Genomic DNA, 26,620 nt, shown 5'->3' on the forward strand with positions numbered 1-26,620 from the left:
TACTGCCATTAAAGTAATGGTATTGTTTAGAGGGAGGAAGGAAAAAAAGACTCAGATGAGTTCTGATATAATTATGTAGACCCTTCAGAATATCTTTATATAACTACAGATGCCAGTAATTAAAACTAGCCTTACTGTTACAGCTTTTCAATTGGTTCTTACATATCCCAGAGGCACATAATAGGCAGTACAGAAAATAAAAATACAAAGGATTTACATTCCAGCTATATATTCTGCGATAAGATATATATGTGTGTGTACATATATACAGAGAGAGAGAGAGAATAACTTCAAGTACAAAACCAGTTAATTGCTAAATTTTAAGCCAATCTTACTGAATGTCCTATGCACACCAAAAGATGCTTACAGAAAAGATAATTGAAAAATTCCTCACTCTAATTTTCACCATTCCAGAGTCAGAAGAAATTACTCAAACTGTCGTGTCACATGTTTTAAGGACCAGATGCATACAGAGGCCACCACGTGAAATGCTGTTCTGCACTTACAGGAATTGTTTTCAGTGTTCAAAAGGGATAGTGGCTGACAGGCCAATGTGTTGGCACAAGTGTTACCTGGAGACACTTCACCAGCCTTTTTTTAGATGCTGTGGGGATTTTGAGCTGGCTTGTCTGTCCCTTTGGGCTTGTATCCATCTGAAAAGCACCATGCTGACTCACTGACCACTTCTGCTCAGGAAAACTGTCCCTTTGCCATGGGAAAGGGTATATGGGCATGAAAGTCATGTAAACAAAGCAAGGGTGCAAACCTTATTTCTGCTGGACAGAAAGGTGAGACTTTAACCTTGCAGTGACTCACAATAAAAACACACTTTTTCCCTTGAAGACAAAGCCTGCAAGCCTGTGTGATGTTCTTTTCCTGCCTCCCTGCCTTCTAATTTATTTTTTTTTTGCCACCAGGCAGTAGTTTTGCCTGGCCTAAAGGTGTGAAAAGAAGCTAAGATGGGGCAAAAAAAAAAAGGCACTAAAATACATTGTAACCAGAAAGTGTAAACTGGTGCTTTTATGTTGTCTTTGCTTGATGATAAAATGGAAAAGACAACTAAAAAATCAAGATTGCAGAATGCAGTTTTCCCTCAAGGATGAGTTAAACTGGAGTGGGTGGAATTATACTCAGGTGAAACTATCGCAGATCCATGTGGAGACTTAACCTATCACCTAACCACAAATAAATACTGTTGGGCCAGTGATTGCAGACTTGGTGAGTGATTTGGTCAGGTGCCAGTCTGGGTTCTGGAAGTGTAAACCTAATAAAAGCAGCTTGCTGAAGGGGACAGTGGGAAAGAATGGTACCTTCCCCATGTTGCCAAAAACCCAACAAAACAAACAAAAAGTCACCTGATTATGAAATCTAAGCTTTTCCCTCAAGCCAGTTTCTTTCTATTCAGCAAGTAGCATTTGGAAATTTACTGTAAGTCTTAGGCAAGAACTGAAATCCCTCACTATCATCACTGGCCACATGAACAATATTTGGAGAATATTACTCACTATAGTTACTTAAGGGTAAACAGGGAGTTCTTGAGATTCTCTGTGTAGAACTCACCCAGGCTACAGAAGCAATGTTGGCTTGTAGAAGGGCTTATGTGCCCCAAAGTTGATAATTTCCCCCACCCTTTATATTAACTGGTCTAGTAAAAAGTACTTTCTTGTTCCACAAACTGTAGCTCATTTGGGGCTGACAGCTGTTGTTTCTCAAAGCAATACTGACACTGAGTGGTGTGTTTTACTTAACTGTAGGAAAACAAAGCTATTCCAGCCATGTCCTTGTGTCTGAACTGACTGAGGTAGTCTTCTTATGTCATCCCAATTGCTTGCTTTAAAATGAGCTTTTGTGAATGGCTGTCCATTGGCTGTTTGATGATTTGGATGGCCAAAACATAAAGAATTATGCTGATAAAGAGCAAGAACTTAGAGACAGAAAGCAACAGGTGGAACATGAAATTAGGAGAGAAATCTTCTCTGCCCTGTACCTTGTCCACAGTGGGTGTGAAGTCTGAAGAGCATTTGATATCTGCTTTGTGACTTAGCAAGTGACTTTTTTTAAGGTGCAAGGCAATGGAGGACTGTGCCCAAAATGTACAACTGCTGTGTTTTCATGTTGTGGTCAAGACTTGCTGATCCCTATGCAAGACTGTTCAGAGATCTTATTATTGCTAGTAAAACCAGTGGGTTTAGAGCTGCTGGTTTTTTTGCTTAAATTGGAATGTTCGGGTGACAGCAATTTCTAAAAGCTTCACCCTATTATTTGATGTAATGCCAGCTGGAAGGCCTTGGTTTTCTCCATGTAATTTTGTGAAGCAGCAGGTCTTTCCAATAATTATCTTTGCTCTATTTCCATCAAATACAGCTTGAAACTGGCTCAGTAAAACAGAGAACGTGGAGCAGTAGCTCTCATCTCAGAGCCAGTAGTGCAGACCAGACATCTGGTGTTAGGGTTATCTCTCTCTTCAAATGTTTTTATACTGCTGGAAGAGGTGCTTCGTTTCTGCAGCTTATAAACATGCACCAGGCACTGCTTCCAGGACCAGAAATTCTGTCCGTATCTGAGAGAACAGGGATACTGGGCTTGCTGTCAGGTTTGGATGCTTTTAGTAATATCTGCACTGACTAGTAACATGGATATTGCTGTTCTTACTTGTCCATAGAGTTCATTGAGGAGAACAAAACCAGAGGGGATTGATCCTTCTAAATCTCACCACCTTGATTGATCCAGACACTCAAGAGGCAGGGTATCTTTGCTGTCATAAACCCAGAAAATCGGTGCAACTTCATATTAAAAAGAAGGCATTGAAATTTATGAGAGCAGCTAGGGAAGCAACTGAGAAGAACTGGTTTGGGGAGCTGCCAGCCAGCACTTCAAGTGACTGATCTGACTAACAGAGTCCATCAGTTTCCCATGTATTTTAGTGCTCCTAGCTCAGCTTTCACAGTCATTTTTAAGGCAATAATTGTTCTAGCAAAATCAGCAATACAATTTAACTGCTACTGTCTGAACTAGTTTCATGGTCATCCATTTTCTAAAGTCACCAAATTTTATTTTTTATCCACAACACAATTATACCAAAACGTACATATATTTAAGAAAAAGAAACACCTTTATAGAAACCTTGACAGTGCTTTGAAATCCTCCATCACAGCTGGGGCTGTCAGACATTGCTGGAGGTCTCCCCACTTGAATATTCCCCTGTTGCGCTGGGCAGAACAAATTTGACATATCTCCCCTTCTCCCAGCCCCTCCTGATTCGCAGAAGTCTGTGCCGGATGCAGGGCAGACTGAAGATGACCTTTGCAATGATCACAGTACATGGGACGAGCAGCGTGAGGGTGTAGGTGGGAGGCAGGTAGAACTTGTACTGGTTCTCATCAAAGGCCCTCGACCATCCGTAGGTGAGCGTGTGCAGAGTGCTGACTACCAAGGCAATAAATCCAAGGCTGGACTAAAAGGAACAGAAACACACGCCAGTTAGCAGAAGACCTTGTGCCTGGCTATTTTCCTGTATTTTTTACATCATTTTGTAAGTGTACATAGCACGGAGAAAGCAATGAATATTCATTCCTGTGTTTCTTGGACAGAATAAAACATGACTGGAAACCTTTCCTGGGTAGAGTGCCAGACTGCATTTTTCTTTTTCTAATCAGAGGTTAAGTATGATATTAGAAACTCAGCAGGAGTCTCCTGGAAGATGCTGCCAACTCAGCAGAGATGTGGGCTCCTACATCCATGTGAAGCAGCAGCCCCAGGTCCTGCTGAGCAGGTGGGCACAGGCAGCTCCCAAATGCTCATCCCAAGCTGCAGCTGCTAACTCTGCTGCCTCCCAGTCCATGGCTGGCGAGAGGGATGAAGCATCAGCATCGTGGCTCTGGACCCACAGCGGGCACTGCAGGAAATGTGTGAAGCTGTGGCTTTGCACAGAGTGAAGACACTGTCAGGTAACTGGTATCACCTACAGGAAAATGAGATTGTGGAGACACAAGTGCTCTGTTCTGAGGTGAGCAACAGCCCTGAAGGGTTTCCTTCTCTGTCCTAGAGATCTGTGTTGGTTCATGAGCCAGACCATCAGGCTGTGTGGTAGACTAAGCCTTTGAAATGGAGAGCCAAGAGCTCTTTAGCCACTCAGGGAGGCAGCAAGAACCCAACTCCTGTTCTGCAGACAAGAACTTCCCCCGTTTTCAGCTGAAATCATGCTCCCAAGCACCCATAGAGACAACATTTCTCCTGGATATTTCCAGCTCCCTCTGAGGGTTGCTCTCAAAGAGGGGTTTTAAACTCTTTTTCCCTCATCTGTGGCTTCCTGCCAGCATCAGAGATGGGGGCTCCCAAGCTTTGCTGCTCATGTTCCTAACTTAGGGAATGAAGCCTTTACAAGCCAAAATATCTGTCTTGGTGCAGCTAATCAGAAATCAGCAAGAAACAGGGTCTTCCTGAAGATATGTCCAGGAAAGAGGGCACAGCAGGGAAATAAGGGACCAGGGCAAGATGGGAGAAAGGATTCATGTTTTCTTTTGAAAAACCAGTCTCATCTGGAAAACTACTCAATTCAAACCTTCCCCTCCTATTTTTGATTGCTGGGAAACTATTAAAAAACCCAGACGACTTTTAGAAATGTACCATGTTGTTACCAAAAAAATAGACCAATACTCCTCTAAACTTCAGAGGTAATCATTTAAGCAGCTAAGAAGACTGGGCATGGAAGGGAAGGACAGCTCTAAAATGTGCTACCAGATCTCGGTACTTCATTTTTACAGCATCTGTCAGGCAGTCATGTGGGTGTCACTGAGTCCTGCCAAGATTTCACCTATATGACCCCTGCCAAAGTAAGGAACTCCTTCTGTGTTACAGCTGAGCATAACTCAAGGTCATGCCAGGAGCTGTTCTGTGAACTGAACCTCAGCCCTGCGTGCAAACCCACATTTTTCCTTTCTTTCAGGGACAGATGTCATTCTTACCAGAAGCCATGTCCAAGTCCAAACCAAAGTGGTAACAAGCAGCAAACCTGAACAAGGGCAAGACTAGTTGCACTTGGAAAATTAAGGAGTTTGCTGCAACATGCCATGGTTGCAGTTGAACTTAACAGCAGGACCTGACCCACAGATCATTCATCGTTTATTGGTTGAGCTTCTCTCCGACAGGAAAAAAAAATGCTGGGTGGCAAAAGGTTGGAAGTATCAGCATGGGACTCATCTGGCAGAGCAGAGATGTAAAGCAGGGCAAGGGAAAGGGGACAGAGTGAAGTCCAAGGGCAGCAGATGCTTTCTGCCCTGGGCAGAGGAAGTGTTCAGAGTCAGCCTGAGCAGGGCTCTATGCATGGCAGAGGTGCCAGAGCTGGAGATAATTAGTTTGTTCCTCTACAATTTCTCTTTCAACTGTTGATGGTACTGGGGGAGAGCAGGAGTGGAAATTAGTAGGACAATATCCAGGCCCTTAGTAACCCACCTTTGTGTGTGAATGGCAGGGCACATGAAACAAAAAGCTAATTGGCAAAAAAAGAATGGCTAAGCTGCTGGTGGCTGGCAGCTCCTCTGACAACAGCAATGGGCTGATCTGCTTGTAACACAAATGAGAGGCTGATTGGTGAGAGCAGGGGGTGCCTGGGATTTGTGGTGTAGAGCCCCATGGCTGCACCCGCCAGACAAGCTGACAGCTGGGTACAGGTTGGTCTGTAAGTGCACAAAAAACAAAAGTTCTGCTGATTGCAGCTTGGTTCAGTATGTACAGCTCTGCATACATTCAGTATAGTAGAGCCTGCTGAGCACCCCATGGGGCTGATTTGCCAGCAGGATTAGCCCAGATACCACACAGAGTTTTGAGTCTCTGCTCTCCTTTATCCTCTCTATGCAGTTTCTGACTATGAAACCTTTCTGTTTTAAACAGGCAGAGGTTTCTTTTGCACTGTCGCAACATGGGGAATGTGGGGCCAGTACCCTCATACGGTGTTAAAGCCCTCTGAAAGATGCTGCATGAAGTTGTTATCTTACTGATGCAGCCTTTGTGTATATTTTCTATTTCCTTGGTGTCTGTGACCTCCCTGTAATGCATCAGTGAAGCTGATCCAGTCACATGTGGCAGCACCAAAAGCAAACAGCCCCTTCCTGACCCAGATATGTTCCTGACTTCTGCAGCCATGAAGTCATTAGCTCCATGGAAGTGGCTCTGGCCTCTCGCACTTTGTCGACAGGAGGGTTAGAAAAGGTCTGGTTACGGATTCTTTACATCTTGTGCTACATGAACTATGAAAGAAACCAGGTCAATTCAACCTTCAAATTCCAGGAGGACTTTTCAGGATGGGAAGGTAAAGGCAATCATACACATTTTTACTTCTCAACCAATTAGAGTTGATTTGTAAATCACTGGGGAACATTAAAAATGTCTCCTATAAGTTGAATTACACAGAAATCATTCCTGCTATCCAGTGTCTATATCCTGTTAATCAAAACTGGACACATAGGGGAACTGTGTATCCAATTTAACCACATTTAATTGAAATTTGTGTATGTGCAGGAGCTACTATGAAAATTAGCTTTTTTTTTCTATAGCCTTGGCAACAACACAAACAGGATTTTCGTCCCATCAGGCAACAGATGTATATTTTAAGACTGTGGCAGTATATCCCATGACACTAATACAGATGTAAACACTGGAAAATGTCAGACTTGTGATGCTCTGGATAAGGAGGAGACTAAAGTGGCTCCTGAATTTGTCTCACATGTGGCTTTTGGTACAGCATCTCTCAAACATCATCTATTTAAACTGAGATGGTAACAAATTGATGCATTTTCTGGAAGACATCTGGCTGGGATGTCTGTGCTCTGCACTTCTCCTCTTTCATGCGGTAAAAATGTTAAAAAACCCAAATATTTGAGAAAGCAGCCTCATGCTTCACCCCTTGTATTTACATTGTGCCACTGTGCATTAATTCAGGGAGGCTCACACTGAGCTATGTGAATGTAACCTCTGGAGCCTGGGAGCAGTAGCTGTAGCTGCTCTTTTAATTTCCTCAAGAAAGGCATTACCAACCTATTGAGGAGTAAATAATTTAAAACAACCCTCATTAAAAAAATAAATATGGAAGGTAACATGCCAAGAGACCTGTAACCTGCTCTTTTTACATGGTATTTCCACAGTAGGGCTCAATACCAGCTGTGCCTCTCCGGCATGTGATCAGCTCATGTCACACTGTCATGCTTTATTCCATGCAGACAGAAATAGGTGCATCTTTCCACGAACTAAGCCAGCCAGTTCCCATGTGGGGCAGCCAAGAGCTATTTTGGAACTGACCATCATGTATTTGTCTGGTCCCAGTGCTGACATACCCTTAGAAAGACACGGGAAGGGCTCCCAAAGGGCAGATGCGACAGTCGTGTTGCAGTGGTGGGACATGGCAGCACTACCTGCAGTGACAACATATATATTACATGACACAATGCCAGCACTCTCCAGGACAGCTGCCAGGCTGCCTGGGGAGCCAAAGGGAAATGCAGGGGGTTTCAAAGCCTCCTTCCAGGCTGCAAGAAGATACTTCCCTTCATTTAGGATTCCTGGTATGAGTTGCCTAAATCAGGATCAATTTATCCAACGTCCCAGCAGCTGCAGCCCTCCCCTGGGACATGGTGGTGAGAATTAATATGCTTCCATTGTCCAATCTGAAGGAGAGGTTTAAAGCCAGGTCTCTCTTCTCCTCAGGGGATGATCTCTTGGGGTCAAGCTCTCCTGGTGCAGCTCTTCTACTCAGTGTAAATAATTGCTGGCTAGCCCATAGCAAGAGAGGAAAAAAGACAAACTGACTTGGCCGTTGTTGGTCGGGGCACTTGTGGGGGAAGCAGGGGAGCAGATTTCAAACTCCTGCTCCAATGAATATTGAATTATTTATGTACCACTGAAGAGCTTCAACAGAGCTTAACAGAGGCTGGATGATAAGATATTCACCTCTGCATCCCTGAACCCTGCCCTCCCCTTTGGAAGGGTTAGGTGTGCGCCAGCGTGGAGCACAGGGAGACTCTGCAGGGGAGGAGCAGGGGTCCTACGGGGGCTCATGCATGTTGAGGTGCCACGTGGGTCACTGCAGTGGGACATGAAGCCTGGTGCATGCTAAAAAGCAGTGGTGTAAGAGGCACAAGTAACAAGGGGGTTTAGGGCTGTCGGATACGACTGTGACACAGTGAGTGGAATCTGGCCTCAAAATCAGCTCTAATGTGCAGAGGATACTGGGAAGGTTCATTCCCTGCTATCCTCGTTAGTTAGCCCTAAGCCTGGCTCCAAGCACATTCCTGAAAAGGCAGCAGCTCCTGAGTTTGGGGTCTGTGAAAGTCCCATGGACTAGACTCAGGTTACTAAGGGAATTTGACTCTCAGGAACTTGGGCATTGGTGCAAGCAGGAAGACGACTCCTAAACCACTCATTGACTCTGGAGAAAGAAAAAATTACCTTCCTAATTCAGTTTTTAGAATCAGACAGGGACTTTTCATTGGTGTCATACCCAGTTCTCTGTGCTGCTTGAGCTCTGGCACTTTATAGACCAGTCTAAGCCTTTTCGAACTTATCTGCTGAATACTTGGCTGCATGCAAGCTCTGCCAAACCTGTCTTTCCCTTGCACTGTCCTCTCAGGCACTTTCCTTTTCAGAAGCTCATTCTCCCTGAAATGCAAGGGCAGATCTGTGGCCTGCAGCCAGCTGCCTCCATAGTGGGCTACCTGCCTGCCCTCTGCAGCCTGGTGCAAACTCCCTGCAGCAGCCCTGCTGCCGCTGATCCTCATGTGTCATGCCACTGACACATTGCATTTCCCCTTCCCCCTGAGAGAAGCACCTTCTGTGGACAGGGCAAACTCCTGTGTGAGAGCAGCACAGACCCCAGGACACACTATAGCCCTCTACTCTCTCACCCCTCTTGGTGTCACCTCCTGGACAAGGGATCCATGGCTCTGGGGTGCACGGGGAGCTGTGGCATAGCAGGATTTGCTGCTGACACCAATGCACAGCTTGCAGTGCTGGAGCAGGGATGGGCTGGGACAGCAGGTCAAACCCTGCCCTCTTTGGCCTGTGTGAGGGCCTGACTCTGCAGAATCACTCTCTGGCATTGGCAAATGTCAACTTTACCTGAATGAAACTGAATTCCCTCCAGTTGAGAGAGTTTGCGATGGATGGAAGTGAAGTGATGGCAAGTAACGACAGCAAGCCCAGGGCAATAATTCCAACAGAGATATAAATCTCCATTCTCCAGACTTCCTCCTCTACCCAGATATTCATCTTCTTCTCCACAGCCTGGCATGACAATGAAGGTTTGTTAAAATGGAGCACTTAGGAATAGAGGAACTGAATTTTATTTGTTTTGGTTTTGGAAGCAGCTTTCCTGGGTGAGCATTGGTCCTATTCATACCTCCAGCACTATTTGCCTATTTGGGAGATGTGGAAATGCTCTCTTATCCCACCACCATTTGGCCAAAGCTAGACTTGATTTGAAGCCTACTGGGAAGAACTGCTGAATGCTCTCAGCTCCCATCCCCGTAACCACAGCAGCAAGCCCCAAAGTCACATTTGGAAAGATAATTACAATGAGAAGTTAGTTTAAAGACAAGAAAACAAATACAGATGCTTGAATATGCAGTACTCTCCTAATAACCTTTGTTTTAAGTGCATTTAGGGGGGAAATTGTTCATGCTAATGGAAGGGAAGATGGGTTTTATACTGCATGGCAAAGAGGAACATTTAGGACTGTCCTCTTTAGCCCATTAAATGGGTTTAATACACTAAACAAAGATGTTGCTAGAAAACAGGAGGCAGAGGGGAAATGAACACAGGATGCTTGCCTGAGATTAATGTGCAACTGTGGCAATTGAGAAGGACCTGCTCAAGGCTGGAGCTGAGAGGCTGGGGATGGTGTTTGATGGATGCTCTGAAGAGGCACCCTCTGCCCCGACAGCCCCTTCCCTCCTCTGTGTTGGGATACACATTTGGAATCACTTGTGCAAATACCCCAGTGCAGAAAGCAGACTGGTTGTGAGGTAATTCCTTCATCAGGTTCCCCACTCAGCTGCACAAAGCCTGTGCCATCCCAGGAGGGAGTAGGGTGGAACAGTGAGAAGTTAGGGGCACAAAAGAGGGAAATTACATTCTCCCGTGGCACTGCTGAGCTATAGAGCTGGCTGAACAGCCTGAAGGCAGCAATCTCACAGTGGATAAACAATGCCGAGAGTCTCAATGAGGCAATAAAGTCCCTTTCCATTTACTCCTTCTCTTAGACTATGACCAGTTCCTCACCACTATTTTGTTAAGCTCCTGAAGGCACACTGTGATAAGGACACACAACCTGCCCTGGGTTATGACTTGGTCACTCCAGCAGCACATACTGTGAACATCAGTATGAACAAACAGGGATATCCCAAAACCTAGAGAGAAAAGCTGAGGGAAACTCTGCTCTCTCCCCCACTGGATTTCTCCTCTCCTGGCATTTTTCCTGCCTCTGCCTTAGTCTGACATGCCAGGTGCCAGGCAAGGCTGGTTTCAAAGGCTTCTCTGTGCTTCTGGGGAGCAATGGCATGGGGCACTTTGATCCTAGGCCTGGCTGTAAGTGCACAGGGAACACCCTCTGAGGTGGTGGGTCCTCAGCATGGATGGGTGGGTGCCCAGCGTGTGGTGTGTGACTGACCTGCGGGGAAAGGACTCCTATACATAACAGCTTATTCCCACTGTCCCACACCTGCTTTGGAAAGTGAGTGAAAAAAAGCCAAGATATTAAGCCTGCCACCCAACACCTGGATGTAGATTATTCGGGGTGCTGACCTGAGGAGCACCCACGTTACCTGCTTGACGGCCGTCTCGATTAACAGGTACCGGTGGGAGCGGCGCATGGGCAGGCAGAGGCTGTACACGGCATGCAGGGCTGCACAGAAGAAGCTGAGGAGACCGATCTGCTTTCGGTGCTGGAGCCACTGGTCGAGCCAGTCTGGAAAGCGCCTGTATTTGGTGCCATAGTAGAGCTGCGAGCAGGCTGCCAGCACCCCAGGCAGGTAGACGAGGGACAGCAAGACGTAGGACACGCAAGGCAGCGTCGTGTTGACCACCTCGATGGGGATCTTGTACAGCTTGTTCTTCTGCTCCCTGATAAAAGGGTGGATGACCTGCCGGATCAGGTTGTAAGTGAAGAAGTAAAGAAAAAGCCCCAGAGCCAAAAAGATGGGGATTTTCCAGGCTGGCAAGAGGCGCAGGGGAATGTTCTCGATCTCACAGGCTGACGACATGCAGCCCATGTCCACAGGGGTGAATCCCATTACTTGAGCAATTTCTGCTACAGTGCGCTTGGCTTCTTGGTTATTTGAGCAAATCAGAACCTGCAACAAACAGAAATATACATATAGGGCAAGGAGATCAGGCTTCTGGGATCGAGTGCATCAGGAAGGATACTGTATTACAGGGAGCCATCATTATTCCACTGAGCATCATGATTCCTGGCAAGCTTTTTGACAGGGATTTACCACAACTGCCAAAGACCTCTCTCCTGGACAGGTTTCCTTTCATGTGTACACAGCCAGTTTTTTTTACTGGCTCTGTTTAGATAAACAGACAATTAAACAATACTTTTCACTTAGGCAGATGCTTCAAAGACTACAAAGCATGAAGTGAGTGAGGGTACTTCATTTCTGAGCAAAAAAACACAGAAGCTATGGGGTGGATGCCATGGCCAGCACTCAGACTCCTCCAGGAGCCTAAGGCCATTTGCTGATGCTGCCAGACCTTGGCTGCTGAAGCAGTTGTGATTTAGCCCTTGTTGGAAGAAAACAATACCTGCTTGTTTCCATCTCTGGCACCTGACTGCAGCGTCCATGCAGAAACCACGTTAAACCCCTTGACCACAGTGGAGGCTGGGAACAGGGAAGCCAAGTACTCTGCGTTGGACTCCTTGTGATGGTTGATCTCAGTGTTGTTACTGACGTCCACCAGGATCTTGCCCGCCAGCACATCAGCCAGGTCACAGAGGGTGGAGTAATGTTCCCTGAAAACCGCCACAAAAATGACGTCTGTCTTCTTCACCGCCTCGGCCTGGAAGGTGACCTCTGCTGCGGAAGGGAAGAGGCTGGCTTTCCGCTTCGGGTTGCGGCTGCCGACCACCACCTTGAAGCCGGAGCACACCAGGCGGATGGCCAAGGACCGCGCGAAGTCCCCGCTCCCCAGCACCCCGATGGTGCGGCCGGACGCAGGCGTCACGCCGGGGTCACCCTCCGTGCTCCCATGGCCCAGGAGGGGCTTGGCCATGTCTCCTCTGGACATCCTGGCAGGAAAACCAAGGAAAAATACCAACTCACTGTGGAGCTCTTGCAGAGACCCAGATCACACCTGCGGTCATGGGGAAAAGTGCCACTTAGGCCACTTGAACAGGTGAATGTGGTTTTGGCCCCAGTAGCCCAGGACCCAACTGCCAAACCCGCCAGCAAGTGTGCAGTAATGTACAAGCACCATTGGAGGGGGACACAATACCATGCTAGGTTGGAAGGTGAAGGCTTTTAGGGAGGTTTCCCAGGTCTGTGTGATCCAACACCTGATGGATGCACTCATCCACCCTCTGCTGTTCCTCATGCTGCCATCTCACACTGCAAAGCCAGGGCAATGCTATGAGTGATCGGGATCAGCAGCTCTCAGATCCCCATGTGGCTACCAGGGATCTCCTGAAAAGTCCTGGTCCAGGGGTCTAAGAGGATCCCTGAGCCTACATTTGGAAAAGCCAGAGGGGTGGGTGCTTCTGATTTGCAGGAGCAGAATCAATGCAGGGAGTTGAAGTTGAATTGAAAGTGTTCTAAAAGTGGTAAGCGAAGAGAGTTGCAGCCTTTGCCTATTCGAATATTTGGGTCTGGCAAGCACTGTTTGCTTCAGCTCTTTAATGAGTAATGAGAACTTACTCGTGACATTTAAAAAATATATTAAAACATGATGAGATTTGCTCATGAAAGATCTTGATGAGCTTTACCAACGTTAATGAATTTTGCCCTGTAACAGATTAGATATTGAGGGCATGGAGAGGTTTTAAGCAGATCAATAAATTCACAGGCAGCACAGCAGCTAGACCTGGAGGTCAGAAGAAACTTGGGCAGGGAACTGCCAGACTGCTCTCAGCCTGTTCCTGTGGCTCAAATCTGCCTCTCAACTGAAGGAACAGCAAATTTACCCTTATGGAATGGCAAATTCCTGGAGGTCAGATTTTTAAAGGGCTCAGAAGGTGGCTCAGGGAACTTACAAACCAGGACATCTGGCTTTTGTACTGGCACACTGCTAGAGATTATAATAAAGACCATGTGTGATATACTGGGGAGGGAGACAACTCGGCTTTGGAGTGCCCTATAGCTGGTCAAGTTCTTTCAAAGTGAAGGTGACCACTCGGTTGGGGTGACCTGGTCCCTGGCACAGAGGTGTTTTTCATAGGCTTTTGGAAATACCCTTTGCCCAAGGCTTTTCTGGGATTGGCGCAGTAGTGGTGCAAAGGGGAAGGGCACTTCTGCATTAATAGTTACCAATGGGAAACAAAGGGTGAGAAGAAATAAATGATTTTCATAATGGGAATAGGTTGTCAAGGGATTTCCCTGAGGATTTGTGCTGTTCAACATGCTCATAAGTGATCTGGGAAAGGGAGTGAATATTGAGAAGATAGAGCTTGTGCGTGATGATCATAGAATCATAGAATGGGTTGGGTTGGAAGAGACCTTAAAGATCATCTTGTTCCAACCCCCTGCTATGGGCAGGGACACCTTCCACTAGACCAGGCTACTCAGAGCCCCATCCAGCCTGGCTGTGAACACCTCCAGGGATGGGGAGTCCACAAGATCTCTGGGCAACATGTGCCAGTGTCTCACCACCCTTATAGTAAAGAATTTCTTCATAATATCTAATCTAAATCATTTAAGACAGTCGGTCTATTGTGAAGAATCTGCAGAAGGACCTCTTCATTCCAAGTGCCTGAGTACCAAAATTCGCTACTGATACATGCCAAGAACTGCCTATGGGCATAATCCCCCATAGCATATGTACACTTTAATGAGCTGTAATCTTATTAGCAACACTCAGAAAAATGATCAGTGTGTCACATTACTCTGAAAATACCAACTTGGTGGTCCCTGGCAGACACACATCAAACACAGCCGAGTTACTGAGGGAGTTACTCTCACACAGCAACCACAATCTCAGTCCTGTTCCTCATCGAAAGCCTGCAAAACACCTTCAGCAGATGGACTTTGAAACTGTAATTCACTGTCCTGGATACAAAACCACCACAGCTTCAGAGACAATACCGTTTCTATGGCAGAGGTCTGTCTGCTCTCCCTGCCTCTCACCCAGCAAGGCTGATTTGGTGATGCTGGCTGTGTCAGTGATTAACCCAGGCTGCTGCCTGTGCACACACCCCTGCCTTAGGTGTATTCCATGTGTATCACAGTCACTAGGAAGTTTCACCAGGAATTAGTGGGAAAGGCATACAAAACAGTGGAGATAACACGACTATACCAGTCTATAAATCCATAGACTGGACAGCACACTGCAGTTCTGCTCATCCCACTGCAAAAAAAAAAAAAAAAAAGGGGAATAAACCTAAGGAAGGGTCATAGGGAACGAGTGAGAGAGATGATGGGAGCTTTCAGCTTGGAAAAGAAACACATGGGTGAGGAGGGAGCAGGGACCATCTGAGACTTCTGGAGATGAGGAGCAACCTCACAAGTGGAGCTCAGGTCAACAGGAAGCCCCTTGTGTAAAGTAAAGCAGCTCTATCTGAAAAGATGGTGTGTGTGGCTTTTTTTCCCTGGTCCCTTCTTATCAGACGCTTTATCACTCACTGCTTTACCTTTTAGAAACCTTCTTGCTCCACTTAAATTTATTCATGGCCAGAACTATTTGTTCTAGGGCCAGTGCTATTGTTTAGCATAATGAGCTTGCTTTCCTGCACCCCTCCTCCTTTTCCACCACCTGTACTCACAAAATATTATCCCAAAATAAAGAAACACATCTCTGGCTCTCAGCCAAGGGGAGAGAAATCAGTATTCAGGGTGGCGAAGCGATTGTTACCCACAGACTCATTTCATAATTGCTTTAAGGCACCTCAGAAGCTCTCTCTGTGCTCCCACTGGGATGTAAATTTTGCTGCAAGCAAATTTTCTTGTAGTATGTTTTCTCTGTCCTGTAGTTGCCACTGAACATGTATAGAGATGTTGGCAATGTTTGGAGATAAACAGCTTTGCTGTCTCCAGTTATTTTGATTAAAAGGGATGACATAATTAAATGGCCTTTGAAGTCAGCAGGGTAGTTAAAAAGTAAGAAGACGCAAAATCTTTTCTGTGGATTTAGGTGTGATTATTTCAGTCATGCTCTGGCTTTGGGGCTTTGGAGCAGGACCCATCCCTGCTGCTGGCTGCTGCTTACCCCCGTGGGTTGCATTGCTGTCACTGCCATGCGCTGAAATCCTCCCGAGGAAAGGAAGAGAAAATCCCTCTTTCACCATAAACGCATTTCACTGAGACAAACACTGTGGTTTCTGCCTAACAGATGCCTGGCAATGAACTGTCTGATTAGGCAACAGCTTTTTTTCACTTCTGTATCTCTGCAGAGCATGCAGACCCCCATCTCCTGCCACCGCCCTGAGTCCACACTTCTTTTTCTGCAGCTCTGGACAATGGGTTACCTGCTTAAAACTCTCCCTGCCAAAGCTAATTCTCCAGGGCAAGGTCAACCCATCCAAAGCCAGTTCAAGATCAGTTTCTTACCAAGGAAGCTACAAAATGATTTAAAGCACAGCCCAGTGGAAGTAAACTAACTTCAATCCTAACTGCGCAGCAGTTCCATAACTAAAATATTGAATACAATACAGAGCTGCCCTTGAGCTAGACTGTTAATTCACAGCCTTATATCACTGTGTGGGGATGGTCTGTCCAGCTGTAGCACACTTGTTCCCATGTGCAGTTCACCAACTGCATTGCAATTACTGCTATTATTTGTAGGAGAAGAGCAATGATGGGCAAGTGAGCAAGACAGGGATCTCCCCTCTGCCAGGCACCCTAAAAAACTGGCCAGAAGGCCACTTCTGCCCCAAAGAATGGGATCAGACAGAGAGAAGCTGAGTGAAACGAAGCAGTCAAATCGCTGTTGCCCAGGCAGAGGGAGGGAGGGGTTCTCACAGAAGAAAAACAGGGATAATTCTACATATTTTGCACCTGAGGCTTGGCAGAGGCTGTTAGCTTAGGCTCGGTGCCAGGCAAACAAGGTTTTTCTGCCTCTCTGCCCACACTGAGAGGCCTCACGCAAGTTTTGCAGCAGGACAGACTTTCTGGATGGAGCTGGGCTGCAGGAGCCCACTCAGGTGTCTCTGGGCTCACAGCAGAGTCAATCTGCCAAGCAGATCATCCCCCACAGCTAATGAGGAGCCAGCTCATTGGTTATCCTCTTTCAACAGACGTGGAGGACTAAGATACTAACAGTGATGAGACTCCAGCAAGTTTGTCTGGGACGACCCAGATATCTTCGACCATGTCTTTAACAATGAGACCATCTTTCTGGGCCCCTCTCACGTCCTCTGGTGCAGCAGGATAGCCTAGCTGGTTCCTGTAATTTGCAGTCTGGAAGTGTTTGAGTTGCACACTCTGAAGAAGGATGGATCTCGAATGGCAAAGCATGAGCTTCGCTTCAGTTCTGGACAAAAAAAACTAAGACTCATTTCACTGCCCTGCTATTCAGATTTATCAGATAAAAGACAAGTTAGTTTTACAATAACTCTAATAAAAAGGCAGTGCCTTAAACTTATCACTGAGTCAAATTCTTCTGAAGAACATGGCAGCAATCTCATAAGGAGCTCAAATAATATCCTGTTCTGTGCAAGCAAACTGGTTTCTGTTTGCACAAAAACTCATCTCTGAGCTCAGCCTCACGGATGGAGTCTTAGGATGCACTACCTTGGCTAAAACAACTGCTTTTGTGTCTTCCCCTGAAGTCAGGTTTTGTTTAGACCTTCCACAGCTGAGTCTCCAGAAGCTCTGGATTCAGCCCAGTGCGGGTCATCAGAGAGCCTGCTCTGTGCTTCAGCTTCTGCTTGGGGGTTATTTGACATAAAGCACACAATTATAATCTACATTCCTTAATGAGCACATGGGTTGAAAGACCAGCAAGGCACATGAGGAATCAAATGACGTAGCAGAGCCCTTGGTCAGGTCATTGCAGAAGTCATTGCATGGCTGGCATCCGGCTCCATGGAGCACAGCCCCACAGACACACACACTGGAGGACAGGGGTGATCTCTGCCTCCAGAGGACTTTCAGTCTGCATGGAGGGACCTTTGAACAATGAAGCCAAAGCCCTACAGCCTCTGTTTGCAGAGCATCTCCAGCTGTGTTAACCCTCGAGAACCCCCAGCTGGAGAGGAACGTTCAGGACCTGAAGCCTTCAGTCAGGTCTTGCTGTGAGCAGAAATATTCATTTTTTTGGCTACAACTCTTTTATTTCCAAGGAAAATCAAATGTTTAAGTCTTTTTCCCACACATAGAGCATCCCTCCCAGGAACACAGCAAGTACCATGAACCTGAACCTGTTGGAACTAGAAGAGATTTAAGTAATAAAAGGGTTTATCCAAAGCCGCTTTAATCCCGGCTCTGGTGCACATTTCTGGAGACCTTTCAGTGCTGCCCAGGCTGACTGGAAATGACTTACTCTGCTCTGCAGGTGAGAGGAGTTGGGGAAACTAAGCTTGCTGCCCCTTTTCCTCTTTCTCCTTCCAAAGCAGAGTTTTATCCCCAGTGGCTCAAACCAGGAACTGGCAAAGGGTATAAATCACCCTTCGGTATTGCCTCAGCCAGAAAAGCCATGATGCAAAGCTACCCAGGCTGCCAGCCAGGATATGAGAATGAGGAAATGCTGGGGGCTGGGCTCTCCCTGCTGCTGTCCTTCAGCCTCTTTGCCCCCAGGCATATGGGACAGGGAACAGGGAGTTGTTTACCCCATACCCTACTGCTGGGGTGGGGAGGTGGGACAGGGACGTGTCCCAGGGTAGATGGTCCTGCCCCAAGCAGGCATCACTGGGTGCTGAGTCTGTCCCCTGCAATGCGGTGGGGACAGACCTGCCCTGTTCTCCACTCTAATGCACTCTGTATTCTCAGGTCCTCATCCCTTCCCTTGCCCCAGGGCAGGTGTTTACCTGATTATCTCATTTATCAGGTATTTGTCTGTTAAAACCACTTCCATAAGCTCCTGCAGAGACCTGCTTTCTCTCGTCTTTAATCTCTCAATCCAGTTAACCTCATCACTTCTTCTTTTACCCCCAAAGGACTCGGCAAATGATTTGCCCTGTCATTCTCTGCAGACACATTCTGCATTTCGAGAACAGGTTTCATATCTCCCTTCAGTTTTTCCTGCCCACGTGAAACCCAACTCTCCATAAGAGCTGTTATTTACAGGGTGTCCAACAACTCAGCCTCTGTTCCTTGCTCTCATTTTTCTTGGAGGATGCCCAGAACTGCATTTTCCAATTGAGCCCCTAAAAGGTACCAGCTGGAGCAGAGACGCCGCTTCCCCAACGCACCACTTCTCTTTCTTCATCCCAGAAGAGTGTTTGCTTTTGCACAACTGTGTGACACTGTTGACTCATGGGGCACAGTGTCCATCACCCTGTCCTCTGGCTCCCCACGGCCACTGTCTGGCCGGTCGCTCACCCAGTGTCCAGGCGGTCAGTCAGTCCGACCACACAGGACATAACACTCTCCCTGTTTTTTTAGACCAGCTCTCCAACGATTTTTAATTTTTAGTCTCTCCTCTAAAATGGTTCCAGTCCCTCCAAGCTCAGTGTCACCTACAAATTCAGTATGTGCCTCCCTACTCCATCACCCGCTAATGAAAACATGGGCTGACAGGCACTGACCCTCCCCACTCTGCACACCCTCAGGTTTAAACATTGATAAATATTGAGAATGTTGTTTTTGGAAGCCAGCAGTGAAGCCAAAGGCATGTCCCTGACCACAAGATGTTCTTCACCATGACCAAAAGTCAAGAACATCTTTCAAAACAGAAAAAAGTAGAGGAGAAAGGCCTACCAGAATTTCCTACAGGGGCAAAATAGTCTCTTTTTTTCCCACATAAGTTCAGACATTTTGGCTACAGTTTTTGTATAGAACTACACCAGCCTGTGGTCACTTTGTAGGAATAATTTCCCTTCCCAAGGTTAAACACCCAATGCTGAGCAGAAAAATCACCCGTATATAATATAGAACTGGAAAACAAACTTTTGGTCTGTTTTCATCAAAATTATGTACTTTTAAGCAGTTACCAACAGGTTTTGCCATAGATGCCTGCAAACTCTCCTCTTCCAAATTTGTCTCCAAAGGCAAGGGGCCCCCCTTTGCAGTACCACTTTTCTACAGCAAAGTCCTTGTTTGAAGAGCTTCCTTTGCTCTTCTGCAAAAAGATCTTGCTGCCTGTGCCCATTGTGTTGATAGAGTAATGAGAAGCCTGGGAAAGACCTGCCCTGTAATAAAACATGATAAAATGGGAATCTGAAAGTCTAGGAAGCCCAGAGGTTTCACTGTAAGACCATGGAGAGCACAGACCTGAAGCAAGACAGAGTTTGGTAGAGCAGTGCTACTGACATAGCACACAGGACTGTATCTGGCTGATGTGACTTGGAATGAAAAGGTTATTTCCTCTGCTTATCAGCTCACAGTTCTTCAGCGATATAAAGGGGTGGTTTACAACAACTTCTGTGCTGTACTTAAGTGTTATGGGGCTTCTCTTGCTTTTTTTGGCGGTCTTCAATCTCTTGCTGCTCTTAACAAGTTAATGATCATCTCAGTGACTCACCTATTTCTGAGCCTTCCCCTCTCCAAAGTGCAAGGAGAACAGGGAAGCAGCCAAAAGCCAGGATGGTGGAAGTTTCTCAGGTAGATCTAGTAACGCCCTGCGGCCAGACACGCTGGGAGGAGGTGCTCCTGCCTGCAATGAGCTGGTGCTTCCGCTCCTCTCCAGGCAGCACGTGCTGCTCTGCTGGGAACTCCAGGGCTTCAGGGATGGCAAGACCTGACTTCAGCAGTCACTGCAGGGAGCTGGCAGAGGCTCCAGCTCTTTAAAACCTCTTTGTTTCTTTCCAGGAAAGACAGGGAGGAATTGCACTGCGTGTGCATTTAAATATTTGTATTGGCTATTTCCACACCGCAGTGCCTGTTAGAAGGGTCTCCAAGATCAGCACGCCCTTGTCTTTCTGATTTTGCCTCTCCCAGTGACTCAGAAGATGCACAGGACCACATGGGGCGAAGATGGCTTGGGGGGCAGTGTGGGGTGAAGGGAAGACACAGCCTATGGCAGAGGGCCAGCCCAGCTCTTGCTGATCCCTTGCTTTCCCCCTGGGGAGCAAAGGCATGACACACTGTGTTCACAGCACAGGTAGCTCTGAGCCAGCCCTGAATCAGCCCAGTGGTGAAAACACGGAGCTCTGCCCAGGAAGGGCAACAAAGCTCATGTAGGCCCATGTTCTGCCTCTTCCACCTTTCCCAGCAGCTCCTGCGAAGATCCTGGGAGAGACAGGGCAAATGCAATCGGCTGACCAGGTAGTCAGTCTTTTGGGACCCAGATGGGTGGAGTTGGGTGGGAGAGAGATGCTCTTCACTGAAAATCAACTCTTCCCTGACGTGCCAGGATTCCAGAGCACTCTGCCTTCCCCTTCCTCCCCCACTGTTTGTCTATGCCTGGCTAAAACATGCCTTTGGTCCAGCATCCCACAGAGGAGATCCAGCTTGCTTCAACTTTTCCACTGCACTGGCAGGGGTTTTGCAGTTCAGCCCAGAGAGACAAATATGTGCAGGTGTGCACAACATGTCTCTCCTGAGGACCCCAAAGACTTAGGGAGCCTCACTCATTGTGCTGAATGAGTACAAACACCATGTATTTCACCACTGCTCAGGAGAGCCATACTGTGCCAAGCTGTGCTGGCAGCTGCAGAGGGAGCTGATGCTGTTTGTCTGGCCGAGTCTGTCCGCCTGGGATTTCTCTTTGATGGTCTTGAATGAGTTTTGTAAAGCCAGCTGTGCTGGAGCACTGACTCCTGCACCCACGTTTGGCCAGGACAGCCTTGTGGTGAGAAGTTAATTTACTCTAAACACCTGAAGTGATGCAGGTTAGTATCTAACCTCAACCTAAGAAGAACATGGACCTGCTGGAGCAAGTCCAAAGGAAGCCACAAAGATGCTTGGAGGGCTGGAGCCCCTCTCCTAAGAAGACAGGCTCAGAGAGTTGGAGTTGTTCAGCCTGGAGGAGAGAAGGCTCCAGGAAGACCTTAGGGCAACTTCCAGTACCTAAAGGGGTTACAAGAGAGCTGGGGAGGGACTTTTCACAAGGGATTGTAGTGACAGGACAAGGGGGAATGTCCTTAAGCTGAAGGAGGGTATAAGGAAGAAATTCTTCACTGAGGGTGGCGATGGATTGGCCAAGAGAAGCTGTGAATGCTCCATTCCTGGAAGTGTTCAGGACCAGGTTGGACGGGGCTTATAGCAACCTGTTCTAGGGGAAGGTGTCCCTGCCTATGGCAGGGGCATTGGAACAAGATGATCTTTAAGGTCCCCTCCAACCCAAACTATTCTATGACTCTATGATCTATTAGTGCTTACCACGCCGGAACAGGTTTTTCCTGGGTGGGACTTGTGGCCCCTGTGGGGGACCCACGTAGGTACAGCTCATCTGCGAAGGACTGACCCCATGGAGGAGTGACCCACGGGACAGCAGTTTGGGAAGAACTGCTGCCCGAGGGATGGACTCACACCGGAGAGGTCCATCAAGGACTGTCTCCCATGGGAGGGACCCCACGGGAGCAGGGGAAGGACTCCTCTCCCTGAGCAGTGGCAGAAACAACAACTGACCACAACCTCCATTCCCCATCCCCCTGCACTGCTGGAGAGGAGAAGGGAGAACATGGAAGGAAGGAGGGATGGGGGGAAAGTGTTTTTAAGATTATTTTACTTTTCACTCTTTTGCTCTGATCCTGTTAGTAATAAATTTAAGTACTATCCCCACTTTGAGTCTGTTTTGCTCGTGAAGATAATCAGTAACTCACCTCTCCTAGCTCTTATCTCAACTCATGAATCCTTAGCTGTTTTTTTTTTCCCTCTCTCCACTGTCCAGTTGCAGAGGGAGAGTGAGAAAGTGGCTTTAGTGGCTACCTGGCATCTGGCCAGGGTCAATCCATGACACTACCCTATGAGAAGCAGTAAATTAAAATTTGAAAATAGCATTTTCTTCCATTATGAGGTTGACAAAAAGCTAACTCTAATCACTCATGGTAAACTTGGAGATAACAAATTGGTGGGTTTTAATTCTTGGTATGCGACATTTCTTAACACAGCTGCCACTGCCTTTCCCACCTCTCAAGAGAGATAGCATGGCTGGCCTACTTCTTCCACCATCGGAAAAAATGTGTTTCCCCTGAATCTAAACCTGCTTCTATTTATGGGAGTGATGTTACAAGGTCACAGTCAAAGCATATTTCTTAACAATAAAAAGCAAAACAAAACAAAGCCAAAACAAAAATAAAAAGCAAAGCAAACAACAAAAAATTATTATGCTTTCAAAGAGCACGTTTTCCTGGGGTTTGATGTGGTTCTGTTAAACACAGACTTGTTGAGTCATCAACATTTTCTTCTTTACAATCACAGAGGAAATCAAATATGTGCAGTGACTGTGGCATCTTATATCACTGTACTTTTGTTTCATGGCAAATGTGATTTTAAAAGAGGAGAAAACTTAAGCTTGATGCAGTATTTAAATCTTGTTAATCCTGCATCTCCCCAGCCCACAGAGTATTGATGCTGTAGGCGACGGCCTTCCTCTCCTGCTGTCTCTCAGTTTTGGTTTCTGGCCACAGGAGCCAATTTTCTGTGTGTTAGTTTTAGACTATTCTGACAGAAATCATCTGGGGTCTTCAGTACCTGTCTGCCCTCTGCTTTGCTCAGTGTGGTGCAGGCATTAGGAACACAAACCCTTCCCCAGGCTCCCTGATGGGGCTGTGACGGCCCTGTGTACCCCCCAGGCAGGTGTTACACCCTAACCAGGGTCACAATACAGGGAAAGTCCCACCACAGGTTACATCATCTGAGGGATGGTCGTACTACAAAGTCAGCTCTCCAACTCCTTCACAGTTTTCATCCTTTGTTACTCTGACACGAATCAAATGCTGAAGTCCTCCCCAATAAGCATCCAATCTTTGTAGCTTTCACAAGTCCCTAAATCAGCACAGAAACCACACAGCCCTCCCCACTTGCCTCTGAGGGATCCTGGGCCCTGGCCAAGATTTTCTCCAAGTTTTTTTATATCTCAGTGCTGATTTCTCCCTGGCTGGAAGAAGCCACTCATCTCCTCAAAGCATTTGGAGAGCTGAGAATGAAAAGTGAAACCCAAACACCGAGTGGTCCCAGAGGAACACAGTGCATCCATCCATCCATCCATCCATCCATCCATCCATCCATCCATCCATCCATCCATCCATCCATCCATCTCCGCTGCACTCACGAGGACCACATCACCTGGAACAGCAAACCCGAGCTGTTTCGGGGGGGGGGGGGGGGGGGTTGCCCGGTGCCAGGGAGTTTGCCGCATCTGCACGGACGTGTCCAGTAGCTACGGGAAAGCTCTTCCCGCGGGCACCCCGCATCGTAACCCGGCGGACCTACCAGGGACGAGCATCCCACCGACCTCTTTTCCCAGTGACCTCCCGGACTGGGACACACCAGCCCCCGCGGAAATCTCCACCCGAGATCTGTCTCCAGCCCCAAACGCAACACTCGCACCGAGGCGGCTGCGTCCGAAACCTCCCCGGGGGCCCGGACCCCGCTGCCCGAGCCCATGGGCGGAGCGGGCCGCGGGGAGGGACCAGCCCCGCTCCGTAGCCCGGCCGTGGGGATCCCGGAACGGGAGCCTAGGAGACGCCGCTCCGCGGCGGGGAAGCCCCTGCGGACCCGAGACGTTTCCCCCCGGGCGGGGGCAGCCGAGCCGAGCCGAGCCGAGCCGAGCCGAGCCGAGCCGAGCCGAGCCGAGCCGAGCCGAGCCGAGCCGAGCCGAGCCGAGCCGAGCCGAGCCACCCCCGCCCGGCGCTGCACCGCACGCCCGGCGCGCCCCGCGGCTGCCGGTTCGAGCCCCGGCCGTGGCTCAGCCCCGCTGGCCGCGCACTGTGCCCGTCCCCGCGCGGTGCCCGTCCCCCGCGGTCCTCACCTCTGCGCGGCGGCGGGAGGGCGAGCGGCGCCGTCCGGGAGCGGGAGCCGGAGCCGTGATGTCAGGCCCGGGCTCCGCCCTCTGCCCGTGTCCCCGCCGCGGCCGCAGCCACTGCCTCGCTCAGCTCCGCTCGGCTCGGCACAGCCCGGCCCAGCGCGGCTCGGCACAGCCCGGCTCAGTGCCCGGCCCAGCCCTGCCCGGCCCAGCGGTGGGAGCACGGGAGCGGAGGGACCCCCATCCCCGTCCCGCAGCGCCCGCCCGGGTGGCACTGCCGCGCCGAGGTTAAACACGCACGGACAGGAGGGCACCGCTGCCAGGGCAGCCGGGTTGCGGTGTCCATTACAGACAGGAATCGAAGGCAGACCTTAATTTCTCTATTTATAAACGCTATTTCAAAGCCAGCCGGTGTCTTGTTTTAATGGACGGGTGCGGCTTGTTGCGCTTCTGGCCCTGCTATCAGGGGCCGTGCACTTGTTCTGAAAAGCTGTGCCACGAGGTGTGGAGCAGATAATGGTTCTTACCCACACTCAGAGAAAGAGTTGTCCTGCTGCAACCACCCCAACACAGCCACACGGCCCCGCTCCGATAGACCAGCTCCGATAGACGCTCCGGGGCTGCCGAGAGCTGGCAGTGTTTCTAGCAAAAGCACTGGGACAAACCCACAGGGACTTGAAAACAAATCCCTCGGGAGCTTTGGTTAGCTCTCTCAGTAGAGGAGAGGAGCATGGAGGGGAGGGACCTGAAGGGATGGTTTCATCTCTTTCATGTCCCAAACTGTGGCATATTTGGGGAGATGCTGATGTGATCTGTATTTGTAGCCTGGGCAGAGGATGTTTAGTCCCTGCAGTTAGGAGACTTTTCCTAATCTTTGCTCACTACCATCCCTTCTGTGTCCACCTTGCACATGGGATGTGTGTTCCTAGGATGAAACAAACCCCACTTCTTTCCTCTCTCTTGAGCAGGCCATGATTTTAATGATCTCAGCCCATTGTCACCAGCTGCCCTACACAGACATCCCCCCTCTCCCGCCTCTGTGCTGCCTGCAAACCTGGTCAGCTGCCAGCCAGGGCTGTCCCAGCCTGAAAGGGCACTCACCACCTTCTCAGATCTAAGGAGTGAGAGATATAGAAACCTTCTAATATGGGGAAGGTGCAGCAAAGATATGAGATTGCTAGGGAAAGCTCCCACTGGTGGCTCCCGGTGGCTTGGACCCTGGATGAGAGCTCCAGAGGCTTGGGATTTTCAAGCTGCAAACTTTGAGATGCTGTGAGTCCCTTGGGTACTGGACAATACTGGAAAGGTGAGAAAACCTGTTGGCATGGTTAGGAGAAGGAGGATCATTGGGACAACTGTACTTAATCATGCCTCTGTGAAATCCATCTGTGACTGAATGCAGCTGAGAGATCCAGATTACTCCTTACCTCCTTCTTGCCCCTGCCTCCTCATGCCTATCTTAATAATAATTTATATGCCACAATCACCTTTCTGTGGAGACTGAAGGAAAGAAACTGTTGAACTCTCTTGTGCCTTATGTATGTTGTTACCTTCTCTCCCACATTATGTAAATGACAAATTTTGCCTTTCAATTTATTTATAGAACCTGTAGTCATTGCCTTGTTTGCCTTGGTCATCACAATTCATTTTACAGTTTCCTCTGATCTCTCAGGTCTCTGCAGAGCCATGGCTGCACCAGGTTGGTTTCCCTCTGTACCTTTCCCTTGCATGGGTGAAGGCCACAGGTTTATGATCACTTCCATGGTGGGTAATGACCACTGGAGTTCCTGAAATGCTGAAATCTACTTCTTTTTTGTTTGTTTGTGTGTGTTTGGTTTTGCGTTTGTTTTTTTTTTCATTTGATTTGTTTTTTTTAAGATTTCCTTTTTGTAAATTAGCAAACTTTGCAGATTTTATCCCCGTCACTTTCACCAAAACATACTCTGCTTTTCCACCTGTCTGTCACAGAGAAACATCTCAGAATAAACACCTGTTTTACACCTGTCTCCTCAAACCCTGTCCACGCCACCCCTTTGCTGGATGGTTTAAACCCTGCAGCTCTATTTTGCCTCCAGCCATTTCAGTAGGTAGCTAAAGCCTCCCCAGCTCCCAGACCTTGACTAACTTTATTTTTTGCTCAAGAAATTCCCTTGGGAACTGTCTTTCTGATGAGATGACCTGATATGGCCTTGCAAGTTGGCTTAATTTCTCTTCTACCCAGAGAGACTCAATGTGATGGGATTGTGCTGGACTTGGCCAGTGTTTCTGTATCTTTATCTGTTTTTTTTCCCCCCTTTCTCCTTGCTGGTCCTGAGCAAGGGCTTTTCCCTGTGTCATCTGGACCCTTCTTCTCACAGCATTCATCTATCCTGGCCCATCACTCACTGGTCAGAACTGCAACTCTCTGTCAGCACCA

At 48.1% G+C, this 26,620-nt stretch overlaps 3 protein-coding genes across 7 annotated transcripts in view; 1 reads left to right on the plus strand and 2 right to left on the minus strand.

The window, feature by feature from the left end:
- DBI (diazepam binding inhibitor, acyl-CoA binding protein) overlaps positions 1-25,407 on the minus strand; it is a 45,698-nt gene extending 20,291 nt beyond the window's left edge. The window contains exon 1 of the mRNA XM_064661513.1: positions 25,404-25,407. The gene's annotated coding sequence lies outside the window, so the exon portion shown is untranslated. The remainder of the gene's footprint in view (positions 1-25,403) is intronic.
- The window catches only part of C7H2orf76 (chromosome 7 C2orf76 homolog), a 71,872-nt gene that overhangs the window by 17,067 nt on the left and 28,185 nt on the right, over positions 1-26,620 (plus strand). The gene's annotated exons all lie outside the window — the stretch shown is intronic.
- STEAP3 (STEAP3 metalloreductase) lies at positions 69-24,855 on the minus strand. 5 transcript variants are annotated; one of them, XM_064661501.1, is made up of 5 exons: positions 24,732-24,855; positions 11,794-12,277; positions 10,812-11,339; positions 9,109-9,273; positions 69-3,454 (listed from the first exon to the last, which is right to left on the minus strand). In XM_064661501.1, the coding sequence occupies exons 2-5, from the start codon at positions 12,274-12,276 to the stop codon at positions 3,164-3,166; spliced, it is 1,467 nt and encodes a 488-aa protein (XP_064517571.1). In that variant the 5' UTR covers position 12,277; positions 24,732-24,855; the 3' UTR covers positions 69-3,163. The 5 variants fall into 5 exon arrangements, with proteins under 5 accessions (XP_064517571.1, XP_064517570.1, XP_064517569.1 ...); XM_064661500.1 differs by lacking the exon at positions 24,732-24,855 and adding an exon at positions 24,211-24,457; XM_064661499.1 differs by lacking the exon at positions 24,732-24,855 and adding an exon at positions 23,695-23,861.

Source organism: Pseudopipra pipra, chromosome 7 (genome assembly GCF_036250125.1).
Source record: "Pseudopipra pipra isolate bDixPip1 chromosome 7, bDixPip1.hap1, whole genome shotgun sequence".
Lineage (NCBI taxonomy): Eukaryota > Metazoa > Chordata > Aves > Passeriformes > Pipridae > Pseudopipra > Pseudopipra pipra.

What these genes read in the sequence shown, in the direction of transcription:
- STEAP3 (XM_064661499.1), bottom strand. Translation starts at nt 23,846, where the DNA reads ATGGGCTCGGGCAGCGGGGTCCGGGCCCCCGGGGAGGTTTCGGACGCA. An exon ending in GGAGGTCACTGGGAAAAGAG is followed by an intron (nt 12,278 to 23,694) that starts GTCGGTGGGATG and finishes TTTTCCTGCCAG; the next exon opens with GATGTCCAGAGGAGACATGG. An exon ending in CCAGAGATGGAAACAAGCAG is followed by an intron (nt 11,340 to 11,793) that starts GTATTGTTTTCT and finishes TGTTTGTTGCAG; the next exon opens with GTTCTGATTTGCTCAAATAA.